Consider the following 24693-nt stretch of genomic DNA (forward strand, 5'->3'; position numbering starts at 1 on the left):
TATTGCGAGGCAGCTTCACTCATGGGCAAGTATTGGAATAAGGGAATATTTTCGTGGGCTTGCGTCAACTTACAGCTTGATAACACCAATAGCTACCCGACCTTTGTGAGGACCTTGTTATCACCCATAAAGGTTTTGTTCAGTGTGATGAAATATTTCCTTTGGGCCCACATTGGTATAGTATCCTCAAATGAAAATATCTGGATAGATACTGCTAACAAGGTGGCTGATGCCCTCAGGTTCAAAGGGCTTCCAGTGGGGATTGTCAGGTCGATGGGATACACTGATGAAGATGTTCTGAAAACCTTACAGAAGATTAAAAGTGTTCCAGACCTTCGAGGTGAGTGCTTTCATGAACTTAAAAGTCTCTGATTACACGTGGAACACATAAGTAGTACCATAAGTAGTTTTTTCAGTTAGCTTAGGATACTGATAACAGTTGAGATTATTTCTATTCCCTCACAATGGTTCTGTTCAAATCAAAGTTTGTGAAACAAACATACATAGAGGGGAAGTAATAAGTACTGTTCACGATTTCTATTATTACAGCCAAGCACAGATTCACACACAGCCATACACGCACTTCCCTGCATAAACACATATGACTTGCACACATACGTAGGCAAGTCATGAATACATATGGACATAAGTGTCCGCACATATCCACAGACATACAGATACATACACACATATATAGACGTGCACATACACACACACATACACACACACAATCTTGCATACACACTCACACAAACACTCATAATCATATCTACGCATAAATACACACACACTTAGAAGCACCCACATCCACCCACCCACACACATACACACACACACAAAATCTTGCATACACACTCACACATGCGTACACAATTGTTAAGCACACATAGTTAAATGCATACATAAAAACACAGTAATATGCACACACACACAGCCATACACCCACACACACCCATACACCACACATCACACACACACACACACCCACACACACACACACACACACACACACACCCACACACACACACACACACACACACACACACACACACACCCACACACACACTGTAGATGATTGGTCCGTTTATATCTGTTCCATCAGCTAGTGGGGACTCTTCTTTATCTACCTTTAAACTTGTGTGCAATCTCCTTTCTACCTCACTTGCTCTGAGGAGCACCAGACCAGCTTCTCCAGTCTAGTAGCTAATAGACTTAATTCAAATGTCTGGTAAATCAGTTGGCTGTGTTACATTACCTAATTAATTTCAATCAGCTTGGACTTGATCTGGCTTCTGGAGTTCTGCATTCTGGATTGTTTTAATAGATTTAATAGGAAGAACTGTAGATGCTCTGTAACTAGAAGCTACCGTTCTAAATTAATTGGCAAGGGGGGAGAATAAGGAACTTTTTTTTGGATAGGACAAGCTGTATGAGCTACTTAAATAGGAACTCTTAAAAGAAAGTGGGGAAAGATTTGCAAAGGAAATATTATAGAGGTGAGGAGAGATAGATTGGATAGTTTGATCAGCATTGAATTGGAGAGTGAGAATGTCTTAAGGTGGGATGTAAGTGGGAAAGAAAGGTTGAGAACCGCTGCTCTAGAAGATCTCCTCTTTGCCTCCTCTGCTTCACTTAGAAAAGTCCCAATCTATCCACTCTCTCCCTATGACTGAAGCATTCCAATCCCAGTAGCTTCCTTGTGAACCTTTCCTTTCCAGTTATTGACATTATTCTTATAGCTGGATGACCAGAACTGCTCTCAATCAGGACCAAAGGACTTATCTATGCCTTGCTTTATTCAAGCTCCTTTCTTGCTCTCCATATGTAGGTTGTGTTCATTTAAAATAATGCAAGGGCAGAATTATTTTACTGCTGAGAGGGTGGGTAAGACAAGAACTGGAGGAGATGGGTTCAGGGTGAAAGGTGAAATGTTTAAAGGGAACACGGTGGAACCACGCAGAGAGTGGTGGGGGTGTGGAATGAGCTGTCAGCTGAAGTGACGAATGTGGGCTCAATTTTAATGGTTCATGGATGGGAGGGGTATGGAGGGCTGTGGACTGTGTACAGGTCAATGGGACAAGGCAGAATAATAGTTCAGCAAGGTCTAGACGGGCCGTTGGCCTGTTTTGATGGTTCATTCAAGAGTCTGATAACTGCAGCCCTTCAATCTGGTGGTGAGATTTTTTCAAACTGGTGTACCTCTTGCCCTCTGGGAGTAGGGGTAGAGGAGAGTGTGACAGGTTGGGGGAAATGGATCCTTTAATATGTGGGCAACGTTTTTGAGATTCTGTTAGCAATATTCACACCTAAAAGCTTTCTACATCTCAGCATCATTAACACAGACTATCCATCCCTTCCTCCCTGAGCTCGATGACCATCTCCATTTCAAAGGAGAGGTTGTTGTCCTGACACCATGCCACTTGACTCTATGCCATCTTCTCTTTGTTTGAGATCCATCCTACAGCCGTGGTTTCATCTACTGATAGAGTTTGGGCCACACAGTCATTACTGCACAAGGATCAGAGTGAGGGCCTTGTTGTAAAGGAAGGGTTGTACCTAATTCTGACTGATTCAGGGACTGTACTTTGCTGGAATTTAGAAGAATGAGAGGGGATCTTATAGAAATTGATAAAATTATGAAAGACGTCAATCAGATTGAGGTGGGTAAGTTGATTCCATTAGTGAGGGAGCTAGAACAAGGGGACATAGCCTCAGGATTTAGGACGGAGATGAGGAGGAACTGGTGTTCCCAAAGGGTGTTGAATGTGTCTGAAGCAGTGGAGGTGACCTCAGTAAATATATTTAAGTCAAGGTTGGACAGACTTTTACATAACAGGGGGATTAAGGGATGTGGGGAAAGGCAGGTCGGTGGAGATGAGCCTATCATCAGATCAGCCACGATCTCCGGGCAGGCTCAACGGGCCGGATGGCCAACTCCCGCTCCTGTTTCTTATGTTCTTATGACTACAACTGCTTCCCATCAGGAAAGAGATTTTTTGAATATGAGATCTCACATCACCAGGTTAAAGGATGTTTACTTTTCTCCTGTTATCAATGATCCTCACGAATAAAATAATATTCTGACTGATCTCTCGCTGTAACTCTGCACTCTGGTATTTTTTTTTCCTCTCTGCTATGAATGGGTTAATTAGCTGTTCTTTTTAAATGTAGACATTCAGCCCTATAACAGGCCATTTTGGCCCACAAGTTCATGCTGCCCAATTTACATCCAATTAACCTACACCTTCAGTATGTTTTGAATGGTGGGAGGAATCTGGAGCCCCCAGGGAAAATCCATGCAGACACAGGGAGAACGTACAAACTCCTTACAGACAGCACGGGATTCGAGCTTCACTCCTGATCATGCCAGCTGTGCCACCCTGAGATGAGAGTTTATTGTCAGAATCAGAATCAGAATTTATTGTCATGAACATGAAACCAAATTTGTTTTTTTTTTCTGGCAGTGTCACAGGGCAAACATTTCAAAATAACTAAAAAGTCAAAGTAAGGCACTGTCTGGTTCATTGATCATTCAGGAATCTGATGGCAGGGGGAAGAAGCTGTTCTTATGCCATTGACTTCAGGCTCCTGTACCTCTATAGACGACCCTTTCCAAGTTCCAGTATTTCCCAATTACAAAGTGTGTCATCTTCAAAGAAACGTAAGCGACGATACTCCAAATTTCTTTCTTATTAATTCAGTAAATCAAACTTCATAGATGCAGCTTTAAGTAGCTTTAATTCATTGATAAATCAAATAATCATTTTGCATAAATTCGCATTGAGACTTTCATAATGATGAGTAAATAAAGCGTCCTGTACAATGATATAGCGATATTCAACTTTAAATAGACATAAAAGAAATAAACAAATTCAAGTGAATTAAGATCAGATAAGATGAATTCAAAGAAAAATATCTTGATCTTACGTCTCTCTCATAACTCTTTGAAGAATGAGATGCAAACTCTCAGTCTGCTTGGATATTATGATATACGATGTCATAGTAATTATGGAAACACTACAAACAACAATTTTTCTTAAAGAGAAAGGCACAAAATTAACAAAAAGCAAAACCACAAGATTTTAACTTTTGCACCTCTTTCCTGATGGTGGCAGTGAGAAGAGGGCATGGTCTAGGTGGCAAAGGGTCTTTGATGGCAGCGGCTGCTTTCTTGATTCACCGCCTCTCGATGGAGTGAAGACTGGTGCCTGTGATGTCACAGGCCGAGTTAACAACCTCTGTAGGCTTTTCCTCTCCTAAGTGTTGGCACCTCCATACCAGACAGACAGAATGCTCTCCACAGATGCACTTGTAGAAGTTTTTGAGAGATTGGTGACATACCTTTGTCATAAACATAAGTACAACATAAGATGCACTGAAATTCTAACTTGCTGCAGTATCAGATACTTAAGATACACCAACTATAATAGCGCAAATTAAATTTCCACCCTATGCTGTTACGAACTCACAGCTCTTTTAATTTTTGTTTGGGAGTAAAAAGACTTTGTTAGTTCTTACACATTTACTTCAGCATCATTTTAGTCTTGCTTTAAAATCTTAAATTCTCAGTTCAGAGATAATTATCAAGTGTTTTTAAGCACCAGGTCTTCAGGCCTCTTTACTCGCAATTCTTTTGATGAGATGTCTTGAGAGACATTCTTTAAATAGAAGTGAGCAGCTTTTGAGCCACCAATGTACCTCCTGTGAAAAGGAGAATACAATTTCTGTCTTCCCAGCATCATACATTCTTCTTTTTACTGAAGATTTTGGAATCTGTTTTCCACATGAAGAATCTGTCCTCTTTTCAAAGAGACAGCAAATGTGGCTATTTTCTTCCATGATGAATTCACAAACCCAGACAAAGGTTAAATGAAGTGGCCCTACAAAAATAGACCCAGTAGAAATCTGTGATCTTTTCCAAAGAGACAGCAAAATGGTCTTCCTTATTTGAAAAGCCACTGATTCTGTGTTCCCCTTTTCCCAGGAGTAACACAGACAACAGCACCAATTCTAGTTACTGTAACTCAACCCTGTCTTTCACAAGGTCTCAACCCCTGTATGTCACAGGGTTTTGACTTATGTAAACTCCAAGCTGAACTGTCTCTCATTTCGATAATATATTGCTCCCATTTCTCATGTCACATGGTATGTGACTTTATTTCTGTCTTTGAAGCTCATAAAGTCTTTTGACACAAAGCATTTAAGTTCACTTATGTCTCCAGGAAGTCTGCTTTCCTCAGAACTAAAATGGTTGTGCATTTATACAGGTGCTTCTGAAATAACACTTAATGTTTCCAATATCAATGACCATCATAAATCCTTTTCATCTTAACTCTAACTTCAATCAGCATCCATTTTCTTCGCAAACTGTCTTCTCTCTTCTATCTTAAATAACCATGTGTGTTTAAAATATTAATATGTTGTCTTTGTGTCCCTGTAACCACCCAAACTAACTTGCTAAACCATATCTAGATAAAATATAGTTTTAACATTAAACTAAGGATTCCATATAACCATATAACCACTTACAGCACAGAACAGGCCAGTTCGGCCCTACTAGTCCATGCCGTAGCAAATCCCCACCCTCCTAGTCCCACTGACCAGCACCCGGTCCATACCCCTCTAGTCCCCTCCTATCCATGTAACGATTCATATTAACACAGATCGGTTAAGATGCCATGAGACAGAATATATATATTCACAGTTAAAATTAGTGCCAGGAAAAGATTTTTTTTTGCAGAAAGATCTTCTTGTGGTGCTGGGGTAGTTTATGGTTAGCGTAATATGGGGAAGGTCAAATGTCTGATGGTTGTTGGAAGGAAACAGCTCTTGAACTGAGAGGTGCTGGTCTTCAGGATTCTGTACCTTTTCCCTGAAGGCAGCAGATAGGAGAGGCTGTGACCTGGGTGATAGGGGTCCTTTATGATGTTGGCTGCCTTCTCACGCCAGCACCTCACACAGATGTTTGCATTGGATGTGTGGCCAATGCCCGTGACGGCCTTGGCCAGGTTTGTCACCTTCTGCAGCCTTCTGCGCTCCTGAGCACTCATGTTTTCAAACCAAACCGGGAACCAACCAATCAGTATATAAATGTTAAATTTAGATGTACAGCACAGTAACAGGCCCTTTCAGCCTGTGCCACCCAATGACATCCAATTGACCTACAACTCCGGTACGTTTTGAAGGGCAGGAGGAAACCAGACTACCCAGAGGAAACCCACAGACACGGGAAGTACATACAGAGTCCTTACAGATAGCGCCAGATTCGAGCCCCAGTTGGGTAATGCTGTAAAAGCATGGCTTTTTCCGTTATGCTAGCTATGAATACAATCCACGGTACACCTGTGGACTTCTTGCACACCTGGTTTCTCACTGTATCTCAGTTCGTGTGGCAATAAACCTGAACTTGAACTTGTATGGGATCTTCTTGCCTATGACTGACAACACTAATGCGGCTTTGTCTTCCAGTGATTGTGATGTGCATGCACTCAGCTCTCATTGGTGGTGAAGAGCAGTCAATCTTCCTGGAGAAGGCCCACGCCATGGGGTTGACCGATGGGAGATATGTCTTCATACCATATGACACTTTACTCTACAGCTTACCTCATAGGAACGTGACTTACTCTGCATTGAGGAGCAACTCCAAACTGTTAGCTGCCTACGACGCTGTCTTGACCATAACAATAGCTTCAGAAGAGATGTCCTTCTACGAGGCTTTCACAAAGGCACAAGAGAGTGGAGAAACGGCATCGTTCCATCAAACAGAACAGGTAAACAGTCCATAATTTCTAAGCTTAGCACCACACTGTTACGGAACAAGTGACCAGGTTTGAATCCCATGCTGTCTATAGGGAGTATGTATGTTCTTCTCATATCTGCATGGGTTTTCCCTGGGGGCTCCAGTTTCCTCCCACCATTTGAAACGTATCTGGGGGTGGGGGGGGGTGTAGGCCAATGGAGTGTAATTAGGCAGTACAGGCTCGTGAGTCGAAATGGCCCATTATTGTGCTGAATGTCTAAATTGAAAATTTAAATTTACATTTTCCCCTTCTAAAATCTACGGCCTCTTGTGTTTGAGGGCAGGGGGATCCATGGGAGGTGGAAGGGAGAGGAACGTGAAGATAAAGGAAAGTTTCTAACACGTTAAACAAGGTGGTCTGCAGACGCTGGGGTTGAGTGTATTACTCACGTGCTGGAGAAACTCAGCAGGTCACGCACCATCATAGGAAGGAAAGGTAACCAACATTTCGGGCGTGGGCCCTCCCTGCTGTGCTTATTGTGTTCAGCTGTGTTCACCTCATTACAAGAAATATGTGCGTGCTATAGGAGCATGCAGGGGTGATTTACAAGGAAGCTGCCTGGATGGGAGAACATGCCTTATGAGGATAGGTTGAGTAAACTTGATCTTTTCTCCTTGGGGTGACGGAGGTTGAGGGGTGACCTGATAGGGGTGCACACAGGTAGGCATCAATCATGTGGATGGCCAGGTGCTTTTTCCCAGACTACCCAGAGGAAACCCACAGACACGGGCTGACATGGCTAACACGAGGAGGCAAAGTTTTAAGGTGTTTGGGAGTAAGTACTGGGGGGATATAAGAGGAAGGTTTATCACACACGGAGTGGTAGGCGCACGCTCTGCCGAAAATGGTGGTGGAGGCAGTTACGATAGGATTTTTAAAGGAGAATATTAGATAGGTATGTGAAACTGAGAAAAAATAGAGGGAAAATCCAGGCAGTTGTTAGAGTGGGCTATTAGGTCAGCACAACACTGTGGGCCGAAGGGCCTGTATGGAACTGGAGATTTCTATTTTTTTATGTTCTGGGAGTATAGTCCCTTGTAAACTAACTCCCTCATTTTATCCATTCATTAACTCAAAAATGCCAGCAGGTTCAGTGAGAGGGAAACACATAGTTTTAGGTTGAAGATTCGTTGCCAGAACTGGGAAAGGGAGAAAGACAAGCTGTAATTTCTCCTTTGTCTACATATCTCTCAATTATTCATTGCCTGCTACACTGCATGGCTTCAAAGTTGATTTTATTTACTTCAAGTCCCCAGTCTCAGAAACATGCCCATCTTAAGGAAGAATTCTATAATGTCATGGTCACTCTTCCCTAAAGAATATGGATGGCAAAGGTTGAGGAGGATACAGACCAAATGTAGGCAAATGGGACCAGCTTCAGTTTGCCAACTGGGCCAGCATTTCCATGTTCCATTAACTGTAATTCACTCCCTCCTGCATTTTGCCTTTCTAACACCCCACCCTGTACTCTGTGACTCACTGCAACACCCCACCCTACACTCTGTGACTCACTGTAACACCAAACCCTGCACATTTCACATATTCCACTACCTGTTGTTCTTAATGTGGGTTGCCTTGGCTGGGTAGCACCCAAAACAATGCTTTTCATTGTGTCTTAGGGAGAGCAATAGGGAGAGGCTGAACAGGCTGGAATGCAGGAGGATAATGGGGGGGGGGTTTCTCACAGAGGTGTACAAAAACGTGTAAGGAATAGATCAGGTGAATGTAGAGGTTTTTTTTTGCCCAGAGTAGGGGAATCAATAACTAGAGGACATGATTTAAGGTGAGGTGGGTGTATTTAACAGGAACCCGAGGAGTAACTTTTTTTTTATCCAAAAGATGTTGGATGTTTGGAATGGACAGCTGGTTGAGATGATTGAGGCAGATACTATTGCAATGTTTCAGCCAAAGTTCGGATAAGTCGATAGATAGGATGGGTTTAGAGGGATATTGGCCATATACAGGCAGGTGGGACAAGTATGGGTGGGATATTTTGTTCAGGCTCCATTGATTCATGTAGGTTCCATGGTCTTATTTTTCTTGCACTAAAGCTTTGATCTCAGTCCAGAAATGTTTGATTGACCTCAAGTCTTAATGGTGCTTTGGGGAGACAGGTTCAGATTTCCTCTGGATGGGCTTCCTTACATCAGCCCTGAAAGACCTTCCTCCAATGTTTGATGTTGACGGAGTCATAGAGATGTGACACTCAGAAACAGGTCCTTTGGCCCACCACAAGCATACTGATACTGAATGGTTAGCATAGCGGTTAGCGTAACTTTACTACAGCGCCAGCGACCCGGGATCCAATCCACCGGTGCGAATAAGAAGTTTGGATCGAGGCATGGTGGAAATTGTTTATTTGGCGTGCTATCCAGGCAGATCATCCCACGATTTAGTACAGCAGATAGTGTACAAGATAAAACAAAATCAAGCATCAAGAGAAAAGCACATTTAATTAGGATGGCACAGTCAGAGTCACAGTGAAATGCTGTGTAGTATCAGCGACCCATGTTCGAATCCACTGCACCTGTAAGGAGTTCATAATTCTCTCCGTGACCTGGGTAGGGCTTCTTCCGGGAGCTTCTGTTTCCTCCCACGTTTGAAAGATATATAGGGTTAGTAGGTTGTTGCGAGCCCAAAGGACTCCAAAACCCAGCAGCAATAGAAATTCTCCAAGACAATGATGACTAAAACAAAAATTGCTTTTAATTTTCTTTAAACATAATAACAAGATCAATCTTAAACCATTAACTTAACTTAACCCCCTTCTAACTATAAGCACATGTGTATGTAATGTGCTTATGTTCAGGCAAGTTCTTTGATTCACAGTCCAATCTCACTTCTCACTTCTCCAAGTTCACCGGTATCAGGCAATTCTTATACTGTGTACAAATTTAACATTTATGAATCTTCACCAGGCTCGGGTGTTTAAAGTTAAATGGTTACCACTCAGGAAGGTTCCTGTTGGTTTCAGAGAGAAATTTGTTGCTCGTTGGACACACACAAACTGATCTCCTTCAATCAGACACTTCAGTGTCTTGCCGAAGAAACTCAGGTTTTCCAAATGATAACCTCTTCTTCCAGGTCACCACAGAGTTCCTTTTGTTTCCCTTATTTCAGGTAGAACACTCTAGTCAGCCATTTCCTCTTGTAAGCACTTCAAGGATTTTGAACAGGCAGAACTCAGAACTCACAACCCGCCTTCAAAATGGGGGTTTTCATCAAGCCTGCCAGTTTGCAGTCTCAACTGCTATTGTAGAACTGACTATTCTCTCTCTCTCTCTCCCCCTCCCTCTGACAGAAGAATCTTGTTTGCTTTTGCCTCTCACTGCTTGTAAAAACCAAACAATCTCTCCCAAGGCTCCAAACCCAATCTTTGAAAGATCTTATCAGTACTTGAGCCTGGACTCTGTTCCAATTTGCATCTCCTTGTGAAGTTCTTTCCAAAGCAGTTCCATTATCTCTGCAAAATCACTCGGAGCCTCAACATTTAGCTTCAGAAAAGCTCTTGCATTTTAAATGAGACGTCTTTTGTGAAGTGTTACTCTGCTTGTGAAGTGACCTACACACTAAACCCCCACAATCTATCTCTTTTAAAGTCATGTTTATCCATAACCATAATAATATAACCTGTAACAAGGTTAATCCCCATGCGTGTATTTGGGTAGCATGGGCTGATTGGCCAGAAGGGCCTGTACCTCTAAATTAAATTAAATACTCCCACACTTAGCAGCACTTGATCTATAACTGATAACAGCTGACAATTGTCATACACATTGTACAATGTACATATGCACCAAAATTCTTACTTGCTGCAGCCAAATGGTTAGTTCTTAAAACAAGATAATGGCATACTTTAAATGAAATTAAAACAAGATTTAAAAAAAATACAAAAGACAAAAAAATAAATATTCACAGTTACCATAGTGCAAGAAAGATATTGCAGATCTTTTATGGATTGGTGCTGATCTGGATAACCTGGAGCCATTCATGACAAGAACTAATTTTACTCCTAACTGAGCTATCGACTTCTTTAATCATCTTACCCAGCCTAACTCCCAAATGTTCAACAGAGAATAGGAATACAATCTACATTGTGCAACATGATCTCACAGTGGGAAAAAAAGCACAGTGGATTCTGGAAACACCCAGCAGGCTAGGTGGTATCTGTGCAGAGGGAAACAGTTGACAGTTTATATTGAACAAAAGAACTTTAGAAGTAGGAGCGGCAGTCATCCCTCTGGCCCGTTGAGTCTGTTCCAGTGTTCAATAAGACCACGGCTGATCTGCCCGTGGATTTATCTCCTCTCATCTGCCTTTTCCCCATAGTTCTTCATTGCGCTACTGTGCAAGCATTGATCTATCTGAACATGCACTGTTTCCTTGGGAAGTGTTTCACAGATTCATCGTCCCATAGGAGAAGCAGTTCCTCCTCAGCTCCATCCTAAATCTGCTCCCCAAATCTTAAGGCTGTGACCGTCCCCCGCCCCCCCCCCCCTCCCCGTTCTAGTCTCACCTACCAGTGGGAGCAACTTTCCTGCTTCCATCTTATATATTCCTTTCATAATTTTGTATGTTTCTTTATTCATCTCGTATCCAATGAGAATAGTCTTCCTTATAGGCTAACCCGACCATCACTCCTCTGCACCACCTCCTAAGGCACTATCCTTTCTCATGCACGGAGACCAGAACTGCACACGCTACCTCACCAGAATCCTGTAGTAGAATCTCCCTGCTCTTAATCCAATCTCTCTAGCAATGAAGCCCAACATCCCATTTGCCTTCTTGATTGCCTGTTGCAATGGCAAACCAACCTCATGCACAAACACTCTTAAGTTCGTCCACACAACAGTATGCTGCAACCATTCACCATTTAATAATAATTGGATCTACTATTTTTTTCCTTCCAAAGTGGATGACCTCCCATTTACCAGCATTGTTCTTCATTGCCAGCCCCCTTCCCCTATCTAGATGTCTGCAGATTCCCTGCGTCCAAAATGAAGGATCTTTGACCTGAAGCGTTAATTGTTTCTCTTTCCACAGATGCTGCCTGTGTTTCAGGTTCCCAGCATGAATTTTATAGCCTCATAATTATTTTTTTTTGCCTCAGTATCATTTTTACGGACACGCTGTGGTGTGGGCCGAAATCTCCAGTTCCCAGGTATTGAACCAATGGCATTAAACCACGAATCCAATTTGAACCTTTGTTATAAAAACACCGATATGTTGGAGGAACTCAGCATGTCTCGCAGCGTCCATAGGAGGTAAATATATATAACCATCATATCAGGCCTCAACTCTTCTTCAAGGTATGAGAAAAAAGCAGGCAGGCATCCGAATAAAAAGACTGGGGTTGGAGGGAAGAAAGGGCAGGGGGAGGGGCCATGAGACCATGCCACCCAATTTACACCCCATTAACCTATACCCCCGGTACGTTGCGAATGGTGGGAGGAAACCAGAGCCCCTGGGGAAAACCCACACCGACACAGGGAGAATGTACCAACTCCTTACAATCGAACCCCGACCCCGATTATTGGCACTGTAAAGGCATTGCTCTAACTGCTAAGCCAACCTTGCACCCTAAATTGATCAGGGAGGGGGTGGCTCTGTGAATGAAGATCTGGAGGAAAGGAAACCTAGGGATAGAGAAAGGGGCGAGATGGGGGTGGGGGAGCTAACAGAAACCAGAGAAGTCGAGGTTAATGCCACCCAGTTGGAAGGTGCCGAGATGGAATATTGTGTTTCACTCCTGGATCTTTATTAAAATGGCATCATGTTCAGCACAGAGATTATCGACCAAATGGTCTGTTCCTGTCTCCTCTACATCAGAGAGACTGGACGCAGACTGGGAGATCACTTCGTTGGGCGCCTCGGCTCTGTCCGCCACAATAGCATGGATCTCCTCGAGGCCACCCATTTCAATTGGCCACCCCATTCCCTTGATGACGTGTCTGTCCATGGTCTCATGTGTCGTAGTCTGAGACCACCCACAAATTGGAGGAACAACACTTCATCTTCCATCTGGCCACTCTCCAACCAGCTGGTATCTTCTCCAGTTTTAGTTAGAACAACCCCCCCCATCTTCTTTCACCGACTCCTTTCCTCTAACTCTGTCTCTCCCTCTCTTCCCTTTTCCTTCTGTCTCCTTTCACAGAGCCAAAGTCACTTCTCTCCTTTCCTCTTATCAGATCCAATTAACATCTTTTGTCTGTTGGTCTGGACCTCCTGGTCTTCCCCCTTTCCGTCCCCAGTCTTTATTCTGACACCTGTTTATTCACTCATCCCTTGAGGAAGTGTTCAGGCCCGAAACGATGGTAATCTATCTTTACCTCCTGCAGACTCCGCGAGACCGAGTTCTTCCAGCATTTCCATGTTTTAAATCCAGTCACAGGGTATGCGGACCTTTGTGTTTCATGATGTACTCTCCTATGTTCCACGTTCTAAAGTCAAAAAGGAGAATCAACCCCAAGGTCCAGTTGCCACTGTCGAAAACTAATTTCAGGTTCAGGGCTGCGCTGAAATATTCACCCATCTCATCCTGCAGGTTTCACCACTCTTTGGAACAATTTATAATGGGATTTATTTCATCGCCAAAACCATGGAGAACGCACTGAGAGATGGGGCCCAGATCTCGGGAAGGATGCTCGCCAACTACACCCAGGACCTGAACTTCATTGGTTTTAATCAGAAGATCGAGACCAGCAAACAAGGCGAAGGAATAGTCAACTATGTCATTTTGGACACCAACGGGAAGAGCGAGCAACTGTTGGCTACCTACACTATTGATATGGCTACTGAAAGGCTGGTCCATGGGGTTACTGGCATTCATTTTCCCGGTGGATCACCTCCAAATACCGACTCTGACTGCTGGTTTGAGCCTGATATCATTTGCATTGGAGGTAAGCTTCAAACAATGTCTTTGGTGTTCACTTCCAGTCGGTTTTCAATCAAATTCTACTTCAAGGGTGGCCCGGTTGGCGTAGCGGTGGACACAACACTGTTTAAGCAACCGGGACTGGGGTTCGAATCTCTTGTTGTCTGTAAGGAGTTCGTATGTTCTCTCCGTGTCTGCCTGGGAGGCTCCAGATTCCTCCCACCCTTCAAAATGTACTGGGGGTCTTGGTCAATTGGGTGTAATTGGGGTCATGGGCCAAAAGGGCCTGTTACTTTGCTGTATGTCTAGATTTTTAAAAATGCAAAAATTTATTATCATCTGACCTTATGTGTACAACCTGCGAGACTGCGTTTCTCTGGACCATGGTGCACACACAGACACAATACAGAGCACACAATAATTACATATGTACTTAAAGGTGTAATTTAATATAAATATACTGGGTTGATTTACTCAGTTACAGGATACTGTTTATCAATCTCACAGCAGACACAGGGAGAATGTACAGACAGCGCCGGGTTCGAACCATGCCGCCTTTAAATTAACAGTACAGGTGGATAACAGGCAGCAGGACCTACAAATAGAGTTTGCTGGATCCACGGGGTTCAAGGGAGCATCGGTGTCAAGTACAAAAGGCTGTAGTGGGCGAGTGAAAGATGAAATGCCATTCTTCAGACTTGCCCTGGGCATTGTCAGATCTCCAGCTCAGTTAAAACTAAGCCTGAAGTCAAAGCGACATTCACTGGTTTCCCAGTGGACAAGAAAGATTCTGTAGCACAATTTCCTGAAGAGTAACAGCTTTATCTATGGCCAAAAAATATCCCTTAATCAAGAGCAGTAAAATATATTTCCTGTTGACGCATCTCTACACGGATGTTGTTCGACCTGTAGAGTATTTCCAGCTTATTCCATTTATACTTTTGCATTCTTTCGCATTTACCTTTGTAGTTTGAAGTTTTAGAATTTTCCATTCAATAATCACTCATTTTTCTATCTTTCTCTTTCCCTCTCTCCCCTCCATCTCCCTCTCTCACCTTCCCTACCTGTTTCTATCTGCTCCCCTGCTCTCCCTTCTCCTCCTCTTTCCATCTCCCTCTTTCCCCCACTCTGTCCCATCTTATCCCTTCTTTCTACTCTCTCTCTCTCTCTCTCTCTCTCTCTCTCTCTCTCTCTCTCGGCAGGCATTGAGTTAAAAGTCGTTATCCTGGGTTTCGGGCTAATCATTTACTTTGCACTGTGTGGACTTGCCATTGCCTATTTTATCAGGTACGGCGTTTTCCTTCATTCCGTTTTGAACTAGTGATCAGCTTGGCCCCTTGATGAGACCTCCAAAGTTGTGGACACAGCTCAGACTATCTCTCAAACTTCCCTCCCTTCCATTCACTCCATCTCCACTTCCTGATGCCTTGGAAAAGCAGCCAACACATTGACTCACCCCACCCACACTCCCTGCTCCTTCCTTCCATTGGGAAGAATATATCTGTACACACCACCAGATTCAAGGACCGATTTCCAAATGCCATCAGACCCTTGAATGAACCTCACATGAGGAAGATAATGTCGTCCTTGCTCTGTTCAAACTGATCTTCCTCTAGAACCCTGTATTGAGTTTTATTTGCTGCATTTATATGTGGGGAGACTTTTTTGCTGTGTACCTGTGATAGTCCAGATCTATCACCAATGTACATAGTGTATATAGTTACTGTATCTAGACTGTGCTTACAGCGATTGGCTGAGAGCTAAGCCACGCCTATTGTATGGGCCTGAAAGGGTTGTGTCCCTAGCCAGGTCGGATCATTCCGGACTGGTCGGCCACCTGTGAAGAGCTCCTGTCTTTTGCTAATAAAAGCCTTGGTTTGGATCAACAAGTCTTTGGTTCTTTCGATGAGCTCTACAGTACCCTAATGCAACCTGACAATAATATTAAACTTGAATTAACTGCTTGAGCTCTAGGGACCCCCTCTTCCAGAAGAACTTTCAAGGCACATCTCCCCCAGCACCTACTGAGGCTGTTCTCATTTCAGACGGCGAATTCAACATATGCAGATGGTGAAGGGGCCGAACAAAATCATCATGACCTTTGAGGACCTGACCTTCATCAACCCCCAGCTCAGCAGGAAGGTGGGTATGTGGCTCCTGCTCCTACTGTCTGTAGTGCCACACCTCGCTCTTTCGTGTGAGGGTTTGTATTGGCGCAGTTAAGCTGAACGTAGAGACCTTCTCGGCCCGCTTGAGGCTCCACCTACTTCACTCCACCCCTCTTCCAGTCATCTGTCGGAAACTGAACGAGATTGTTGGCAACTTTATCCTTCATCCTCATGGGTGACAGCATGGCAGAGCTAGTCACCAGGTCAATCCTGATCTTGGGTGCTGTGTGCGTGGAGTTTGCATGATCTCCATGTGGGCTTCTCCCACTCCCTCCAACATCCCAAAAGGTGTGGATATTGGCAGGCTAATGGGTACAAGTAGGTGATTGGTAGGAAGTGAGGGGAGTGGACAACACATGAGGGGTGCCGACAGAGTAAATGCAAGCGGGGCTTTTTTCCACTGTTGGGTGAGACATGAACGAAAGGGCAAGGGTTAAGGGTGAAAGGAGAAATGTTTAGAAGGAACATTAGGGTGAGAGTCGTGGAACGAGCTGCCAGTTTGACGTGATGAATGTGGGCTCAATTTTGTCATTTAAGAAAAATTTGGACAGGTGCATGGTTGGGAGGGATAGTAAATTAAATTTAAATTTAAAAACTTTAAATTTAGACATACAGCATGACAACAGGCCATTCCACCCATGAGCCCGTGCTGCCCTATTTACACAAAATCAATCTAATAATAATAATAATAACAATTACAGCACGGAAACAGGCCATTAGGCCCTTCTAGTCCGCACCGAACCAAACACCCCTTTCTAATCCCCACCTCCCTGCACAATGCCCATAACCCTCCATCTTCCTCTCATCCATATACCTGTCCAACCTTTTCTTAAATAATACAATTGACTCCGCCGCCACTATTTCTCCCGGAAGATCTACACCTTTACTCCTTACAGAGAGAGTGGGGTTCGAACCCAAGTCCCGATCACCGGCGCTGTAAAGGCATTGCACTAACCCCTACGCCAACCGTGTCCCCCCTCAAGTATGAAGGCTTTGTTTCAACTGCAGGTCATGGGACTCGGTGGAATGATGGTTTAGCACCGACTAGATGGGCTGAAGAGCCTGTTTCTGTGTTGTGGTGTCCATGGTTCACACACTCTGGTGTGGGCATCATCAGTGGGAGAAAAAGAATGCATGATGCTTCAGGCCAGAACCCAGTCCTGATATAGGGTTCCAGCCCAAGCTCTTTTTCTCCAATGGATGCTGCTTGACCAGCTTTCAACGTCTGCAGTCTCCTGTGTGCCCACAGGATTAATGTAGGATTCGTGTAACTGGCTCAATGGCCTGAGTTTCCGTGCTGGATGACCCCATGCCATTTCTAGACCATCTGGTTTCCACCTCCGCAGTCACAGCCCATTGCTTTGGCACCTGTGATATTGCAGGCCGAGTTAACAACCTTCTGGAGATTTTTTTGTCCTGAGAGTATAGAACCACAGCAGAAAAATATGCCCATCTAGTCTGTTCCAAACTATTATTCTGTGTAGTCCCATTGATGTGCACCCAGATCATATCCCCCCACTCCCCCAATCATGTACATAGAACCATAGAACTCCAAATGTATTTCAAATGTTGTACATGTACCCAATTCTATGGGTTCCACTAGCAGTTCCTTCCAGGTGTGGGCTATCCTCTGAATGCTAAAATAAAGATGTTTTCCTTTCCTTCTCAAACAAGAAAATAAACTTGGATGATCTGAGTGATGGGAAAAGTACATCAGAACGGAAAAGCCTGAAGTCTCTGGACCAGTCACTCTCCGGGAGAAGTTCTGCTGTGGCAATGCAAGAGAACTCAAACATAGCAGTGTACGAGGTAAACCTTCCAGGCCATCCGCACGTGGGTTAAATGGGACGTGCATCCACAGCGCTAACCGGAAAAGCAGAGGAGTTATTCCTGGTCCACGTTGTTAAATAAGAAAGTCTGTAGGGACTGTGATTGTAGCTTAATACACAAAGGTGTTGTTGGAGAAACTCAGCAGTTCATGTAGTGATCCTTGTGGCTAAAAGGCATAACCAACATTTCAGTCCCGAGCCCTTCATCAAGATGTGAGCAAAAAGCAGGCAGGTGCTTGAGCAAAATGGTGGTGGGAGGGGCAGAGGGCACAGGGCTACAGGCAAGAGGTCGTGGGTGGATAGGGGTGGGAAGGCAGAGGAGAAAAAAAAGCTGGGAAGTAATTGGGGGTGGTGGTAGCTCTCTGAAAGGAGAGGGAAGGGGGTGGAGAGCTGTTTCCTGGTCAATGCTTGTCTCTTACCCCGTATTACTGAGAGACACATTGCTTGGTTATTCCCTTCTCATTATTTGTCTGGTGTGGGTCTTGCTGTTCATGGGAGTTTGCTAAGCAGAAATTGAGTGGTGCATGCCGCACCACACAGGGATGTCTGTCCCAGTGGATATAAAAGTGCTGGAGAAGGTCAGCAGGACAACACGGCATCTATAGGAAGCAAAGGGATATAGCCAACAATGTGGGCCTGAGCCCTTCGTCAAGGTATGAACAGAAAGAAGGCAGGTGCCTGAACAGAACGGTGGGGGGAGAAGGGAAGAAGGGACAGGGGGAGGAGCACAGGCCCACAGTCAAGAGGCCATAGGTGGGCCTGGGTGGGAGGTCGTAGGTGGATAGGAGTGGGAGGGCAGAAAAGAAAAAAAAGATGAAGTGATTGGGGCAGGAGATAGCTCTCTGAATGAAGAGGGGAAAGGTGGGGGTGTGTGAGGAGTTGGAGGAAAAGAGACAGCGGTATAGGAAAGAGAGAGAGACAGGAGAGGGGCCTAACAGAAACCAGAGAAGTCAATGTTAATGCCATCTGATTGGAGTGTGCCCAGATGGAAAATTAGGTGTTGTTCTTCCAATATGCTGGTGGCCTCAGTTTGGCAGAGCATGAGGCCATGGACAGACATTCATGTGGGAATGGTATGTGGAATTGAAATGGTTGGCCACTGGGAGATCCCCATTATTGTGGCCAATAGAATGAAAGTGCTCCACAGAGCTATCTCCCAACGTTTCGTTGAGCACCTCCACTCTGCTTGCTGCAATAGCAACAGCCACTGGAGATGTTTACTCTTTCAAAGCTGTCTATAATTCACACCTCGTCACCACTGATGCGGACTCAGGAATGAGAGCTACCCCTCTTCCAGAAGTCTGAAACCAAATACCAGGTCTTGCTGTAGTACACAAACGTGCTGAAGAAACCAATGTTTCAGGCCTGGACCCTTCAACAAGGAATGCCCATGCACAAAATATTGGTTACCCTTTATATTCTATGGATGCGTGCGACCTGCTGAGTTTCTCCAGCACATTGCACTCAACTCCAGCGTCTGAAGGCTTTCTTGTTTAATACCTAGGTCTATGAGAGAGAGAGGTTCTTGCCGGTTGGATACTGACTATTGTTCATGGATTGGATGTGTTTCATGTTGGATGTACACTTGCTGGCGATCGATTGGATGTACTTGGTGTTAGGGTTGTTACCCATTGGTTCAATGTGTTTTGTATTGATTTTATATTGGCTCCCCATTGAATTGATGATTCCTTCACGACGATTGGATGTGCTTACAGTTGAGAGAGAAGTTGCTTCCCATTGGATAAATATCTTTGGTGGTGAGTTGTGGTTGGCTGCTCATTGTCTAGAAGTGTTCAACATTGATCCAATGACTGCCGTGAATGATGTGTTGAATGTTGAACTTCCCATTAGTTAAATGTGTTAAGTGATGAGTCCATGTTACTGCCCATTGGATAGATGTGTTCAACACTAAGGTTATGACTCCAAACTTTATGTTGTTGAATTAGTGAAGATGTAAGGCAGTGATGGGCTCTATCAATAACTCCAAAGCCATAGAGTGAGGAACAATAAGTTTCATTACACGTTAGACTTGTAGCTGGCCCGATTCCAAGGGAAAGGGAGGTCAACCTTTATTCACAAGGGGAGGAGTTACCAGGTAGCGAGTCACTAGTGGGGGGATGGGCCAACTATCCAGTATCACCACATTCACCACGTTCTTTTAAAACAAAACCTCACTAGGTTAAAAATCCTCAGCCGGTCGGGTGATCTCCTTTGACTCTGTGACTGGCGCAGTTCCACCAATGGTATAATGGTCGGCTCCATTGCTGGCCGTGTATCCTGAGGCTGGGAATGGAGGGCTGGCTCCGTTGGAGATGGGGATTGATTGTATGTGGGGGCAGTTGTGGTGGTTAGAGCAGCTGGAGCAGGGGTGCATGGCATTGTGGGTAGGGGGGTGGGTCGCTGACCTGCACCGAATCCCTGATGTAGGTATGTAGGTATGACCTGGGTTGAAGGGGATGGGGCAAGGGTCTCTGGCACGCGCCAGGTCCCGGATAGGGACTGTGTCCTCATGGCTGTCTGGGTACACCATGTAGGCATACTGAGGGTTGGCGAGCAGGAGTAACGGGTCAGACTTGTGACCCCTCACGTGTTTCCGCAGAAGGACGGGTCGCGGGGGTGAGAGCCAATGTGGCAGTGTAGTTCCGGTCGCCAACTTCCTGGGGAAGGAAAACATGCGTTCATGGGGGGTTGTGTTGGTATCTGTGCATAACAGAGATCAGATGGCATGGAGTGCTTCTGGGATGTTGTCAGGCCTTTTGATTTAAGAGCCAGGATGACAGCTTTCCAAACTGTGGCATTTTCTCTCTCTACCTGCTGTTTCCCTGGGAGTTGCAGCTGGTCATCCGACTAGTGGGAATGCCTCTAGCCAACAGGTACTGCCGCAGTTTGTTGCTTATAAAAGAGGACCCCTGATTACCGTGGGTACCCGAAGAGAGTAAATATGCTGCGGAGTGCCTTTATGACAGTGGCTGAGATCATGTCAGGACAGGAGATGGCAAAAGGGAACCCAGAGTACTCGTCAATGATGTTCAAGGGCAGGGGCCCCCTTGAAATCAATAATGAGTCATACAAAGGGGCATGTGGCCTTTATGAGGTGCAATTTGTCAGGCCGGAAGAGCTGTGGTTTGCATTCCCCACAGACCCGACAGTGTCTGGTCAATGACCTGACATCCTCAATGGAGTAGGGAAGGTTCCAGGCTTTCATGGAACAATCTCGTGACTCTGGGGTAGCAAAGGTCACTGTGGAAGGACTGGAGGCAGCCGAGATGCTCGCTGGTGCACATCCCCCAGGGTAGAGCGTCTGGGGAGGTTGCCCGGCCAGTATAGGATGTCACAATTGTAGGTGGAGAGCTCGATTCTCTATCTCAGAATTTTGTCATTTTTGATCATGCTCCCACAATTTAGTATTGAATGTGAACACAGCGGCTCGTTGGTCTGTTAGCAGGGTAAATCTCTTCCCAGCCAGGTAATGATGCCAGTGGTGTACTGCCTCAACGAAGGCCTGTTTCTCCTTCTTGACAGAGAAGTGTCATGTCTCAGGATTATGAAGGATACGGGAAGAAAAGGCTACTGGCCTGCCTGCCTGGTTGAGATTGGCAGCCAGCGCGAAGTCAGAGGTATTGCTTTCCACCTGGAATAGAATGGATTTGTCCACAGCAGGCATCGTGGCTTTGGCGATGTCTCCCTTGATCTGGGTGAAGACTGCCTGGGCTTATGCCGATAAGGGGAAGGTTGTGGATCTTACCGGGGATAGGCGTTATCAGCACCCAGTGGACGTAATTGGAAAAGAACCCCAGGCACTTTATTTAGCGCCTTGAGGTTGTGCGGGATCAGGAGTTCTATAAGCTTGCGGTCGGAGTTGGGGGCGATGACACCATGTGCCAAAACGCATCAAAGGAGGAGTTGTGCTGAACACACACTTGTCCTCGTTGTAGGTCAGATTGAGGGACTTAACAGTGTAGAGGAATTTGGCAAGGTTTGCGTCATGGTCCTGCTAGTCGTGGCCACAGATGGTGACATAATCTAGGTAGAGGAATATGGGTGTCCGTTTGTGCTTGTCCACCATCCGATCCATTTCCCTTGAAATACAGAGACACCCTATACTGGGCGAATTTTGTGACCATGTCAGCGATCCGGGGAAGGGGGTAAGAATCCAGCTGTGTGAAGCGGTTGATCGTCTGGCTATAGTCAATCACAATACGGGGGTTACTCCCGCCTCTGACCACCACGACTTGGGCTATCCATGGGCTGGAGCTGGGCGCTATGGCCCCCTCCACCAGGAGTTGATGCACCTCGGACTTTATGAATGCCCTGTCCTCAGTGCTGCAGCGTCTGCTCTTAGTTGCTATGGGCTTGTAGTCCCGGGTCAGGTTCTCAAACAGTGATAGTGGGGGTATGCGGAGGGTGGAGAAACTGCGGGCGGGGGCTGGCTGTGGGGGAATGTCCATGAGCTAAGAGTTGTATACAGTGATGGGTGGTTGGAGCCCCCCCGAACACCATCGTGACACTTTTGAACTGGCTCTGGAAGTCCAGCCCCAGAAGGATTGATGCACAGAGCTGAGGCATTAACAGTTAGTGGAAGTTGTCATAAAATTTACCCCACACCGTTAACGATGCAATACAATACTCGCGGATATCAGCAAATTGGTCCTTTGTGGCCATTGATATCATGCCGTTCATTGGTCTGACAGGGAGAGAGAGTTTGTGAGCAGTGTCTGGGTGGAAGAAGCTTTCAGGGCTTCCACTGTCGAACAGGCAGTTACTTTGTTTCCCATTTACCTCAATCTCCATAATCGAGTGAGTGGTCAGGTGAGGGCTGCCCTGACCCAAGATGATGGATGTCGGTACTGGGTCACCATCACTGTTGGGGGGGCGCTGGTTCGGTAAGATGGTTTCCCCTATGTTGACCACACAGTTGCACTGGAAGAGGTGGATGAAGAGGGCGGAAGTGACGTCATCCACGATGGCAGTAGTGGAGTCGGGTAAAATGGTGAACCCCGGGTCGTGCACGTGGTCGAGCCATTTAAGGCTGGAAGTGACGTCGTTGCTATAGGAAGAAGTGAAGTCAGGTTCGATGGCTGAGCCCCCAGGGATGCATGCAGTGCTGCTTGGTTGGGAAGTCTTCGACTTACACACTCTTCCTGCATCCCAAGCAGGCGGCTTCTCTCGCCGGGCAGCGTCGCTGGGGATGCTTCTGCTGGCCACAGAAGTAGCACTTCAGCCACTCAGCTGTGGTGGTGGCGGCAGTGGGGTCGGGGCCTCCCTGTATGGAGGCAGTCTCTGATGCCGGGTCCAAAAATGACACGTGAAAGGCCCATTGCTGGCAGTAATGGATTCAGCGTTAGGGTGGGCTGAATCTAGAGTCGTAGCGAGCTGGAGGGCTCTCTGCAACGATCGCCTGTCTTCCTCTAGCAGTCACTGGTGGACGTAATCGGACCTCACCCCAGCCACGCAGATGTCCTGGATCAGCTCTTCCACATACTGGTCTGCCGATACTGGGCAGGGATATTGACCCTGCATTCTCACCCCAGATTGAGCAGGGCCTGAAAGAAATTGTCCAGAGACTTGCCAGGTTGCTGTTTTCTCGAGGCCAGGAGGTACTGGGAGTAGCCTTCGTGGGGTCTGTAGAGGTTACGGAGCTCAGTCATGGCAGCAGGGTAAGTCGTGCAGTCCCTGATCACCTCGTACGCACGGTGGCCGATCCTTGCTCACAGTAACTTGAGTTTCTTCTCGTTAGAATGCACGAGATCCTCAGAAGCTTCCAGGAAGTCTGTGAAGCACTCGATCCACTGCTCGTACAGATCTGTGGCTCCGGGCCGAGGTCTAGTCTGTTGGGTCGTGTAATGGTAGTGATCGTGGTTGCAAGGCAAGTAGCAAGGCCTTACTGTTTGATTAGACATGGCTGCCACCAGGGGCTGACACAGAGCAGGAGACACACAGTGTGCAGATTCTGTAATGGCGGCTTGCAGCCTCATGGCCTCATGGTGTTGTTCATATCAACTTTAAAGTAAAGAACCTTTTCCTTCATCCTTGTGTTGTCTTAAGAACTCACACACACAAATACAAGATGAAACAAGTTACAGCAGTTTGTCCATTCCGTGTGGAAAATTTAAAGTATAATAAATTGGTGGGCTCTATCAATAACTCCAAAGTCGTAGAATGAGGAACGATGGGCTTTATTATACTTTAGGCTGAGCTCAGGGATATTGCCCCTGCATTCTCGCCCCAGATTGTGCAGGGCCCGAAAGAAATCATCCAGAGACTTACCGGGTTGCTGTTTTCTCAAGGCCAGAGGGTACCGTGAGTAGACTTCATTTACTGCAGTCTGTAGAGGTTGCGGAACTCGGTCATAGCTCCAGGTTAAGTTGTGCAGCCCCTGATTGGAGAGGGGTTGATCTTTATTCCAGGGACACAAGGGGAGGAGTTACCAGGGAGCGAGTCACCAGTGGGGGATCGGGCCAGCTACCCATTGACAGTCGCATATTCACATATTCGTTACACCACAGGCAGTGTTCCAGAATCTATTTAATTCTGAGATAATATTTGCAAAAGTTGAAATGCTTCTTCATCATCCTGTTAGGGAGACTGGGTCTGGCTGAAGAAACTTGATTCCAGAAGTAACCAAGAGGTACAGAAGTCTACGACCAAAATACTGAGAAAGGTAAATTTCTGTTTCCATCAGCTCCAAAACACAGATCAGTGCATCCAAGTTGACAGAAGTGTTTCTCATGTTGTAAAAAGATTCAAAATTCCTCAGTTCTCATGTAAACAAAACATCAGTTCAGCATCCCTTCAAGGCAAGAAAGAGAACCATCGGGGAATGTGTTCGTTGATCCCGTCACCTTCTCCAATGTCTCTGCCTCCTGTACCCTCATAACCTCCGTAGCCATGTGGCCTCCTGTCTACTCCATTGGTGAACCTGAGCTCCAGGCGTCAGAGACTCCCGCCTCAGCCCCTGGGTCTCTAAACCCCCGATAAGATCAGGAAGCTGTTAGCACCGCCGGGAGCCCCTGTTCACCATC

General features: G+C 45.6%; 1 protein-coding gene across 1 annotated transcript in view; it reads left to right on the plus strand.

Moving 5' to 3' along the window:
• gucy2f (guanylate cyclase 2F, retinal) overlaps window positions 1-24693 on the plus strand; it is a 70232-nt gene that overhangs the window by 237 nt on the left and 45302 nt on the right. The window contains exons 1-7 of the mRNA XM_069892508.1: window positions 1-340; window positions 6469-6770; window positions 13345-13699; window positions 14877-14961; window positions 15720-15816; window positions 17517-17651; window positions 24252-24332. The exon at window positions 1-340 is cut by the window's left edge and continues 237 nt beyond it. Coding sequence (XP_069748609.1) covers window positions 1-340; window positions 6469-6770; window positions 13345-13699; window positions 14877-14961; window positions 15720-15816; window positions 17517-17651; window positions 24252-24332 — 1395 coding nt within the window. The remainder of the gene's footprint in view (window positions 341-6468; window positions 6771-13344; window positions 13700-14876; window positions 14962-15719; window positions 15817-17516; window positions 17652-24251; window positions 24333-24693) is intronic.

The sequence above is a fragment of the Narcine bancroftii genome, chromosome 7 (genome assembly GCF_036971445.1).
Source record: "Narcine bancroftii isolate sNarBan1 chromosome 7, sNarBan1.hap1, whole genome shotgun sequence".
In the NCBI taxonomy this organism is placed as follows: domain Eukaryota; kingdom Metazoa; phylum Chordata; class Chondrichthyes; order Torpediniformes; family Narcinidae; genus Narcine; species Narcine bancroftii.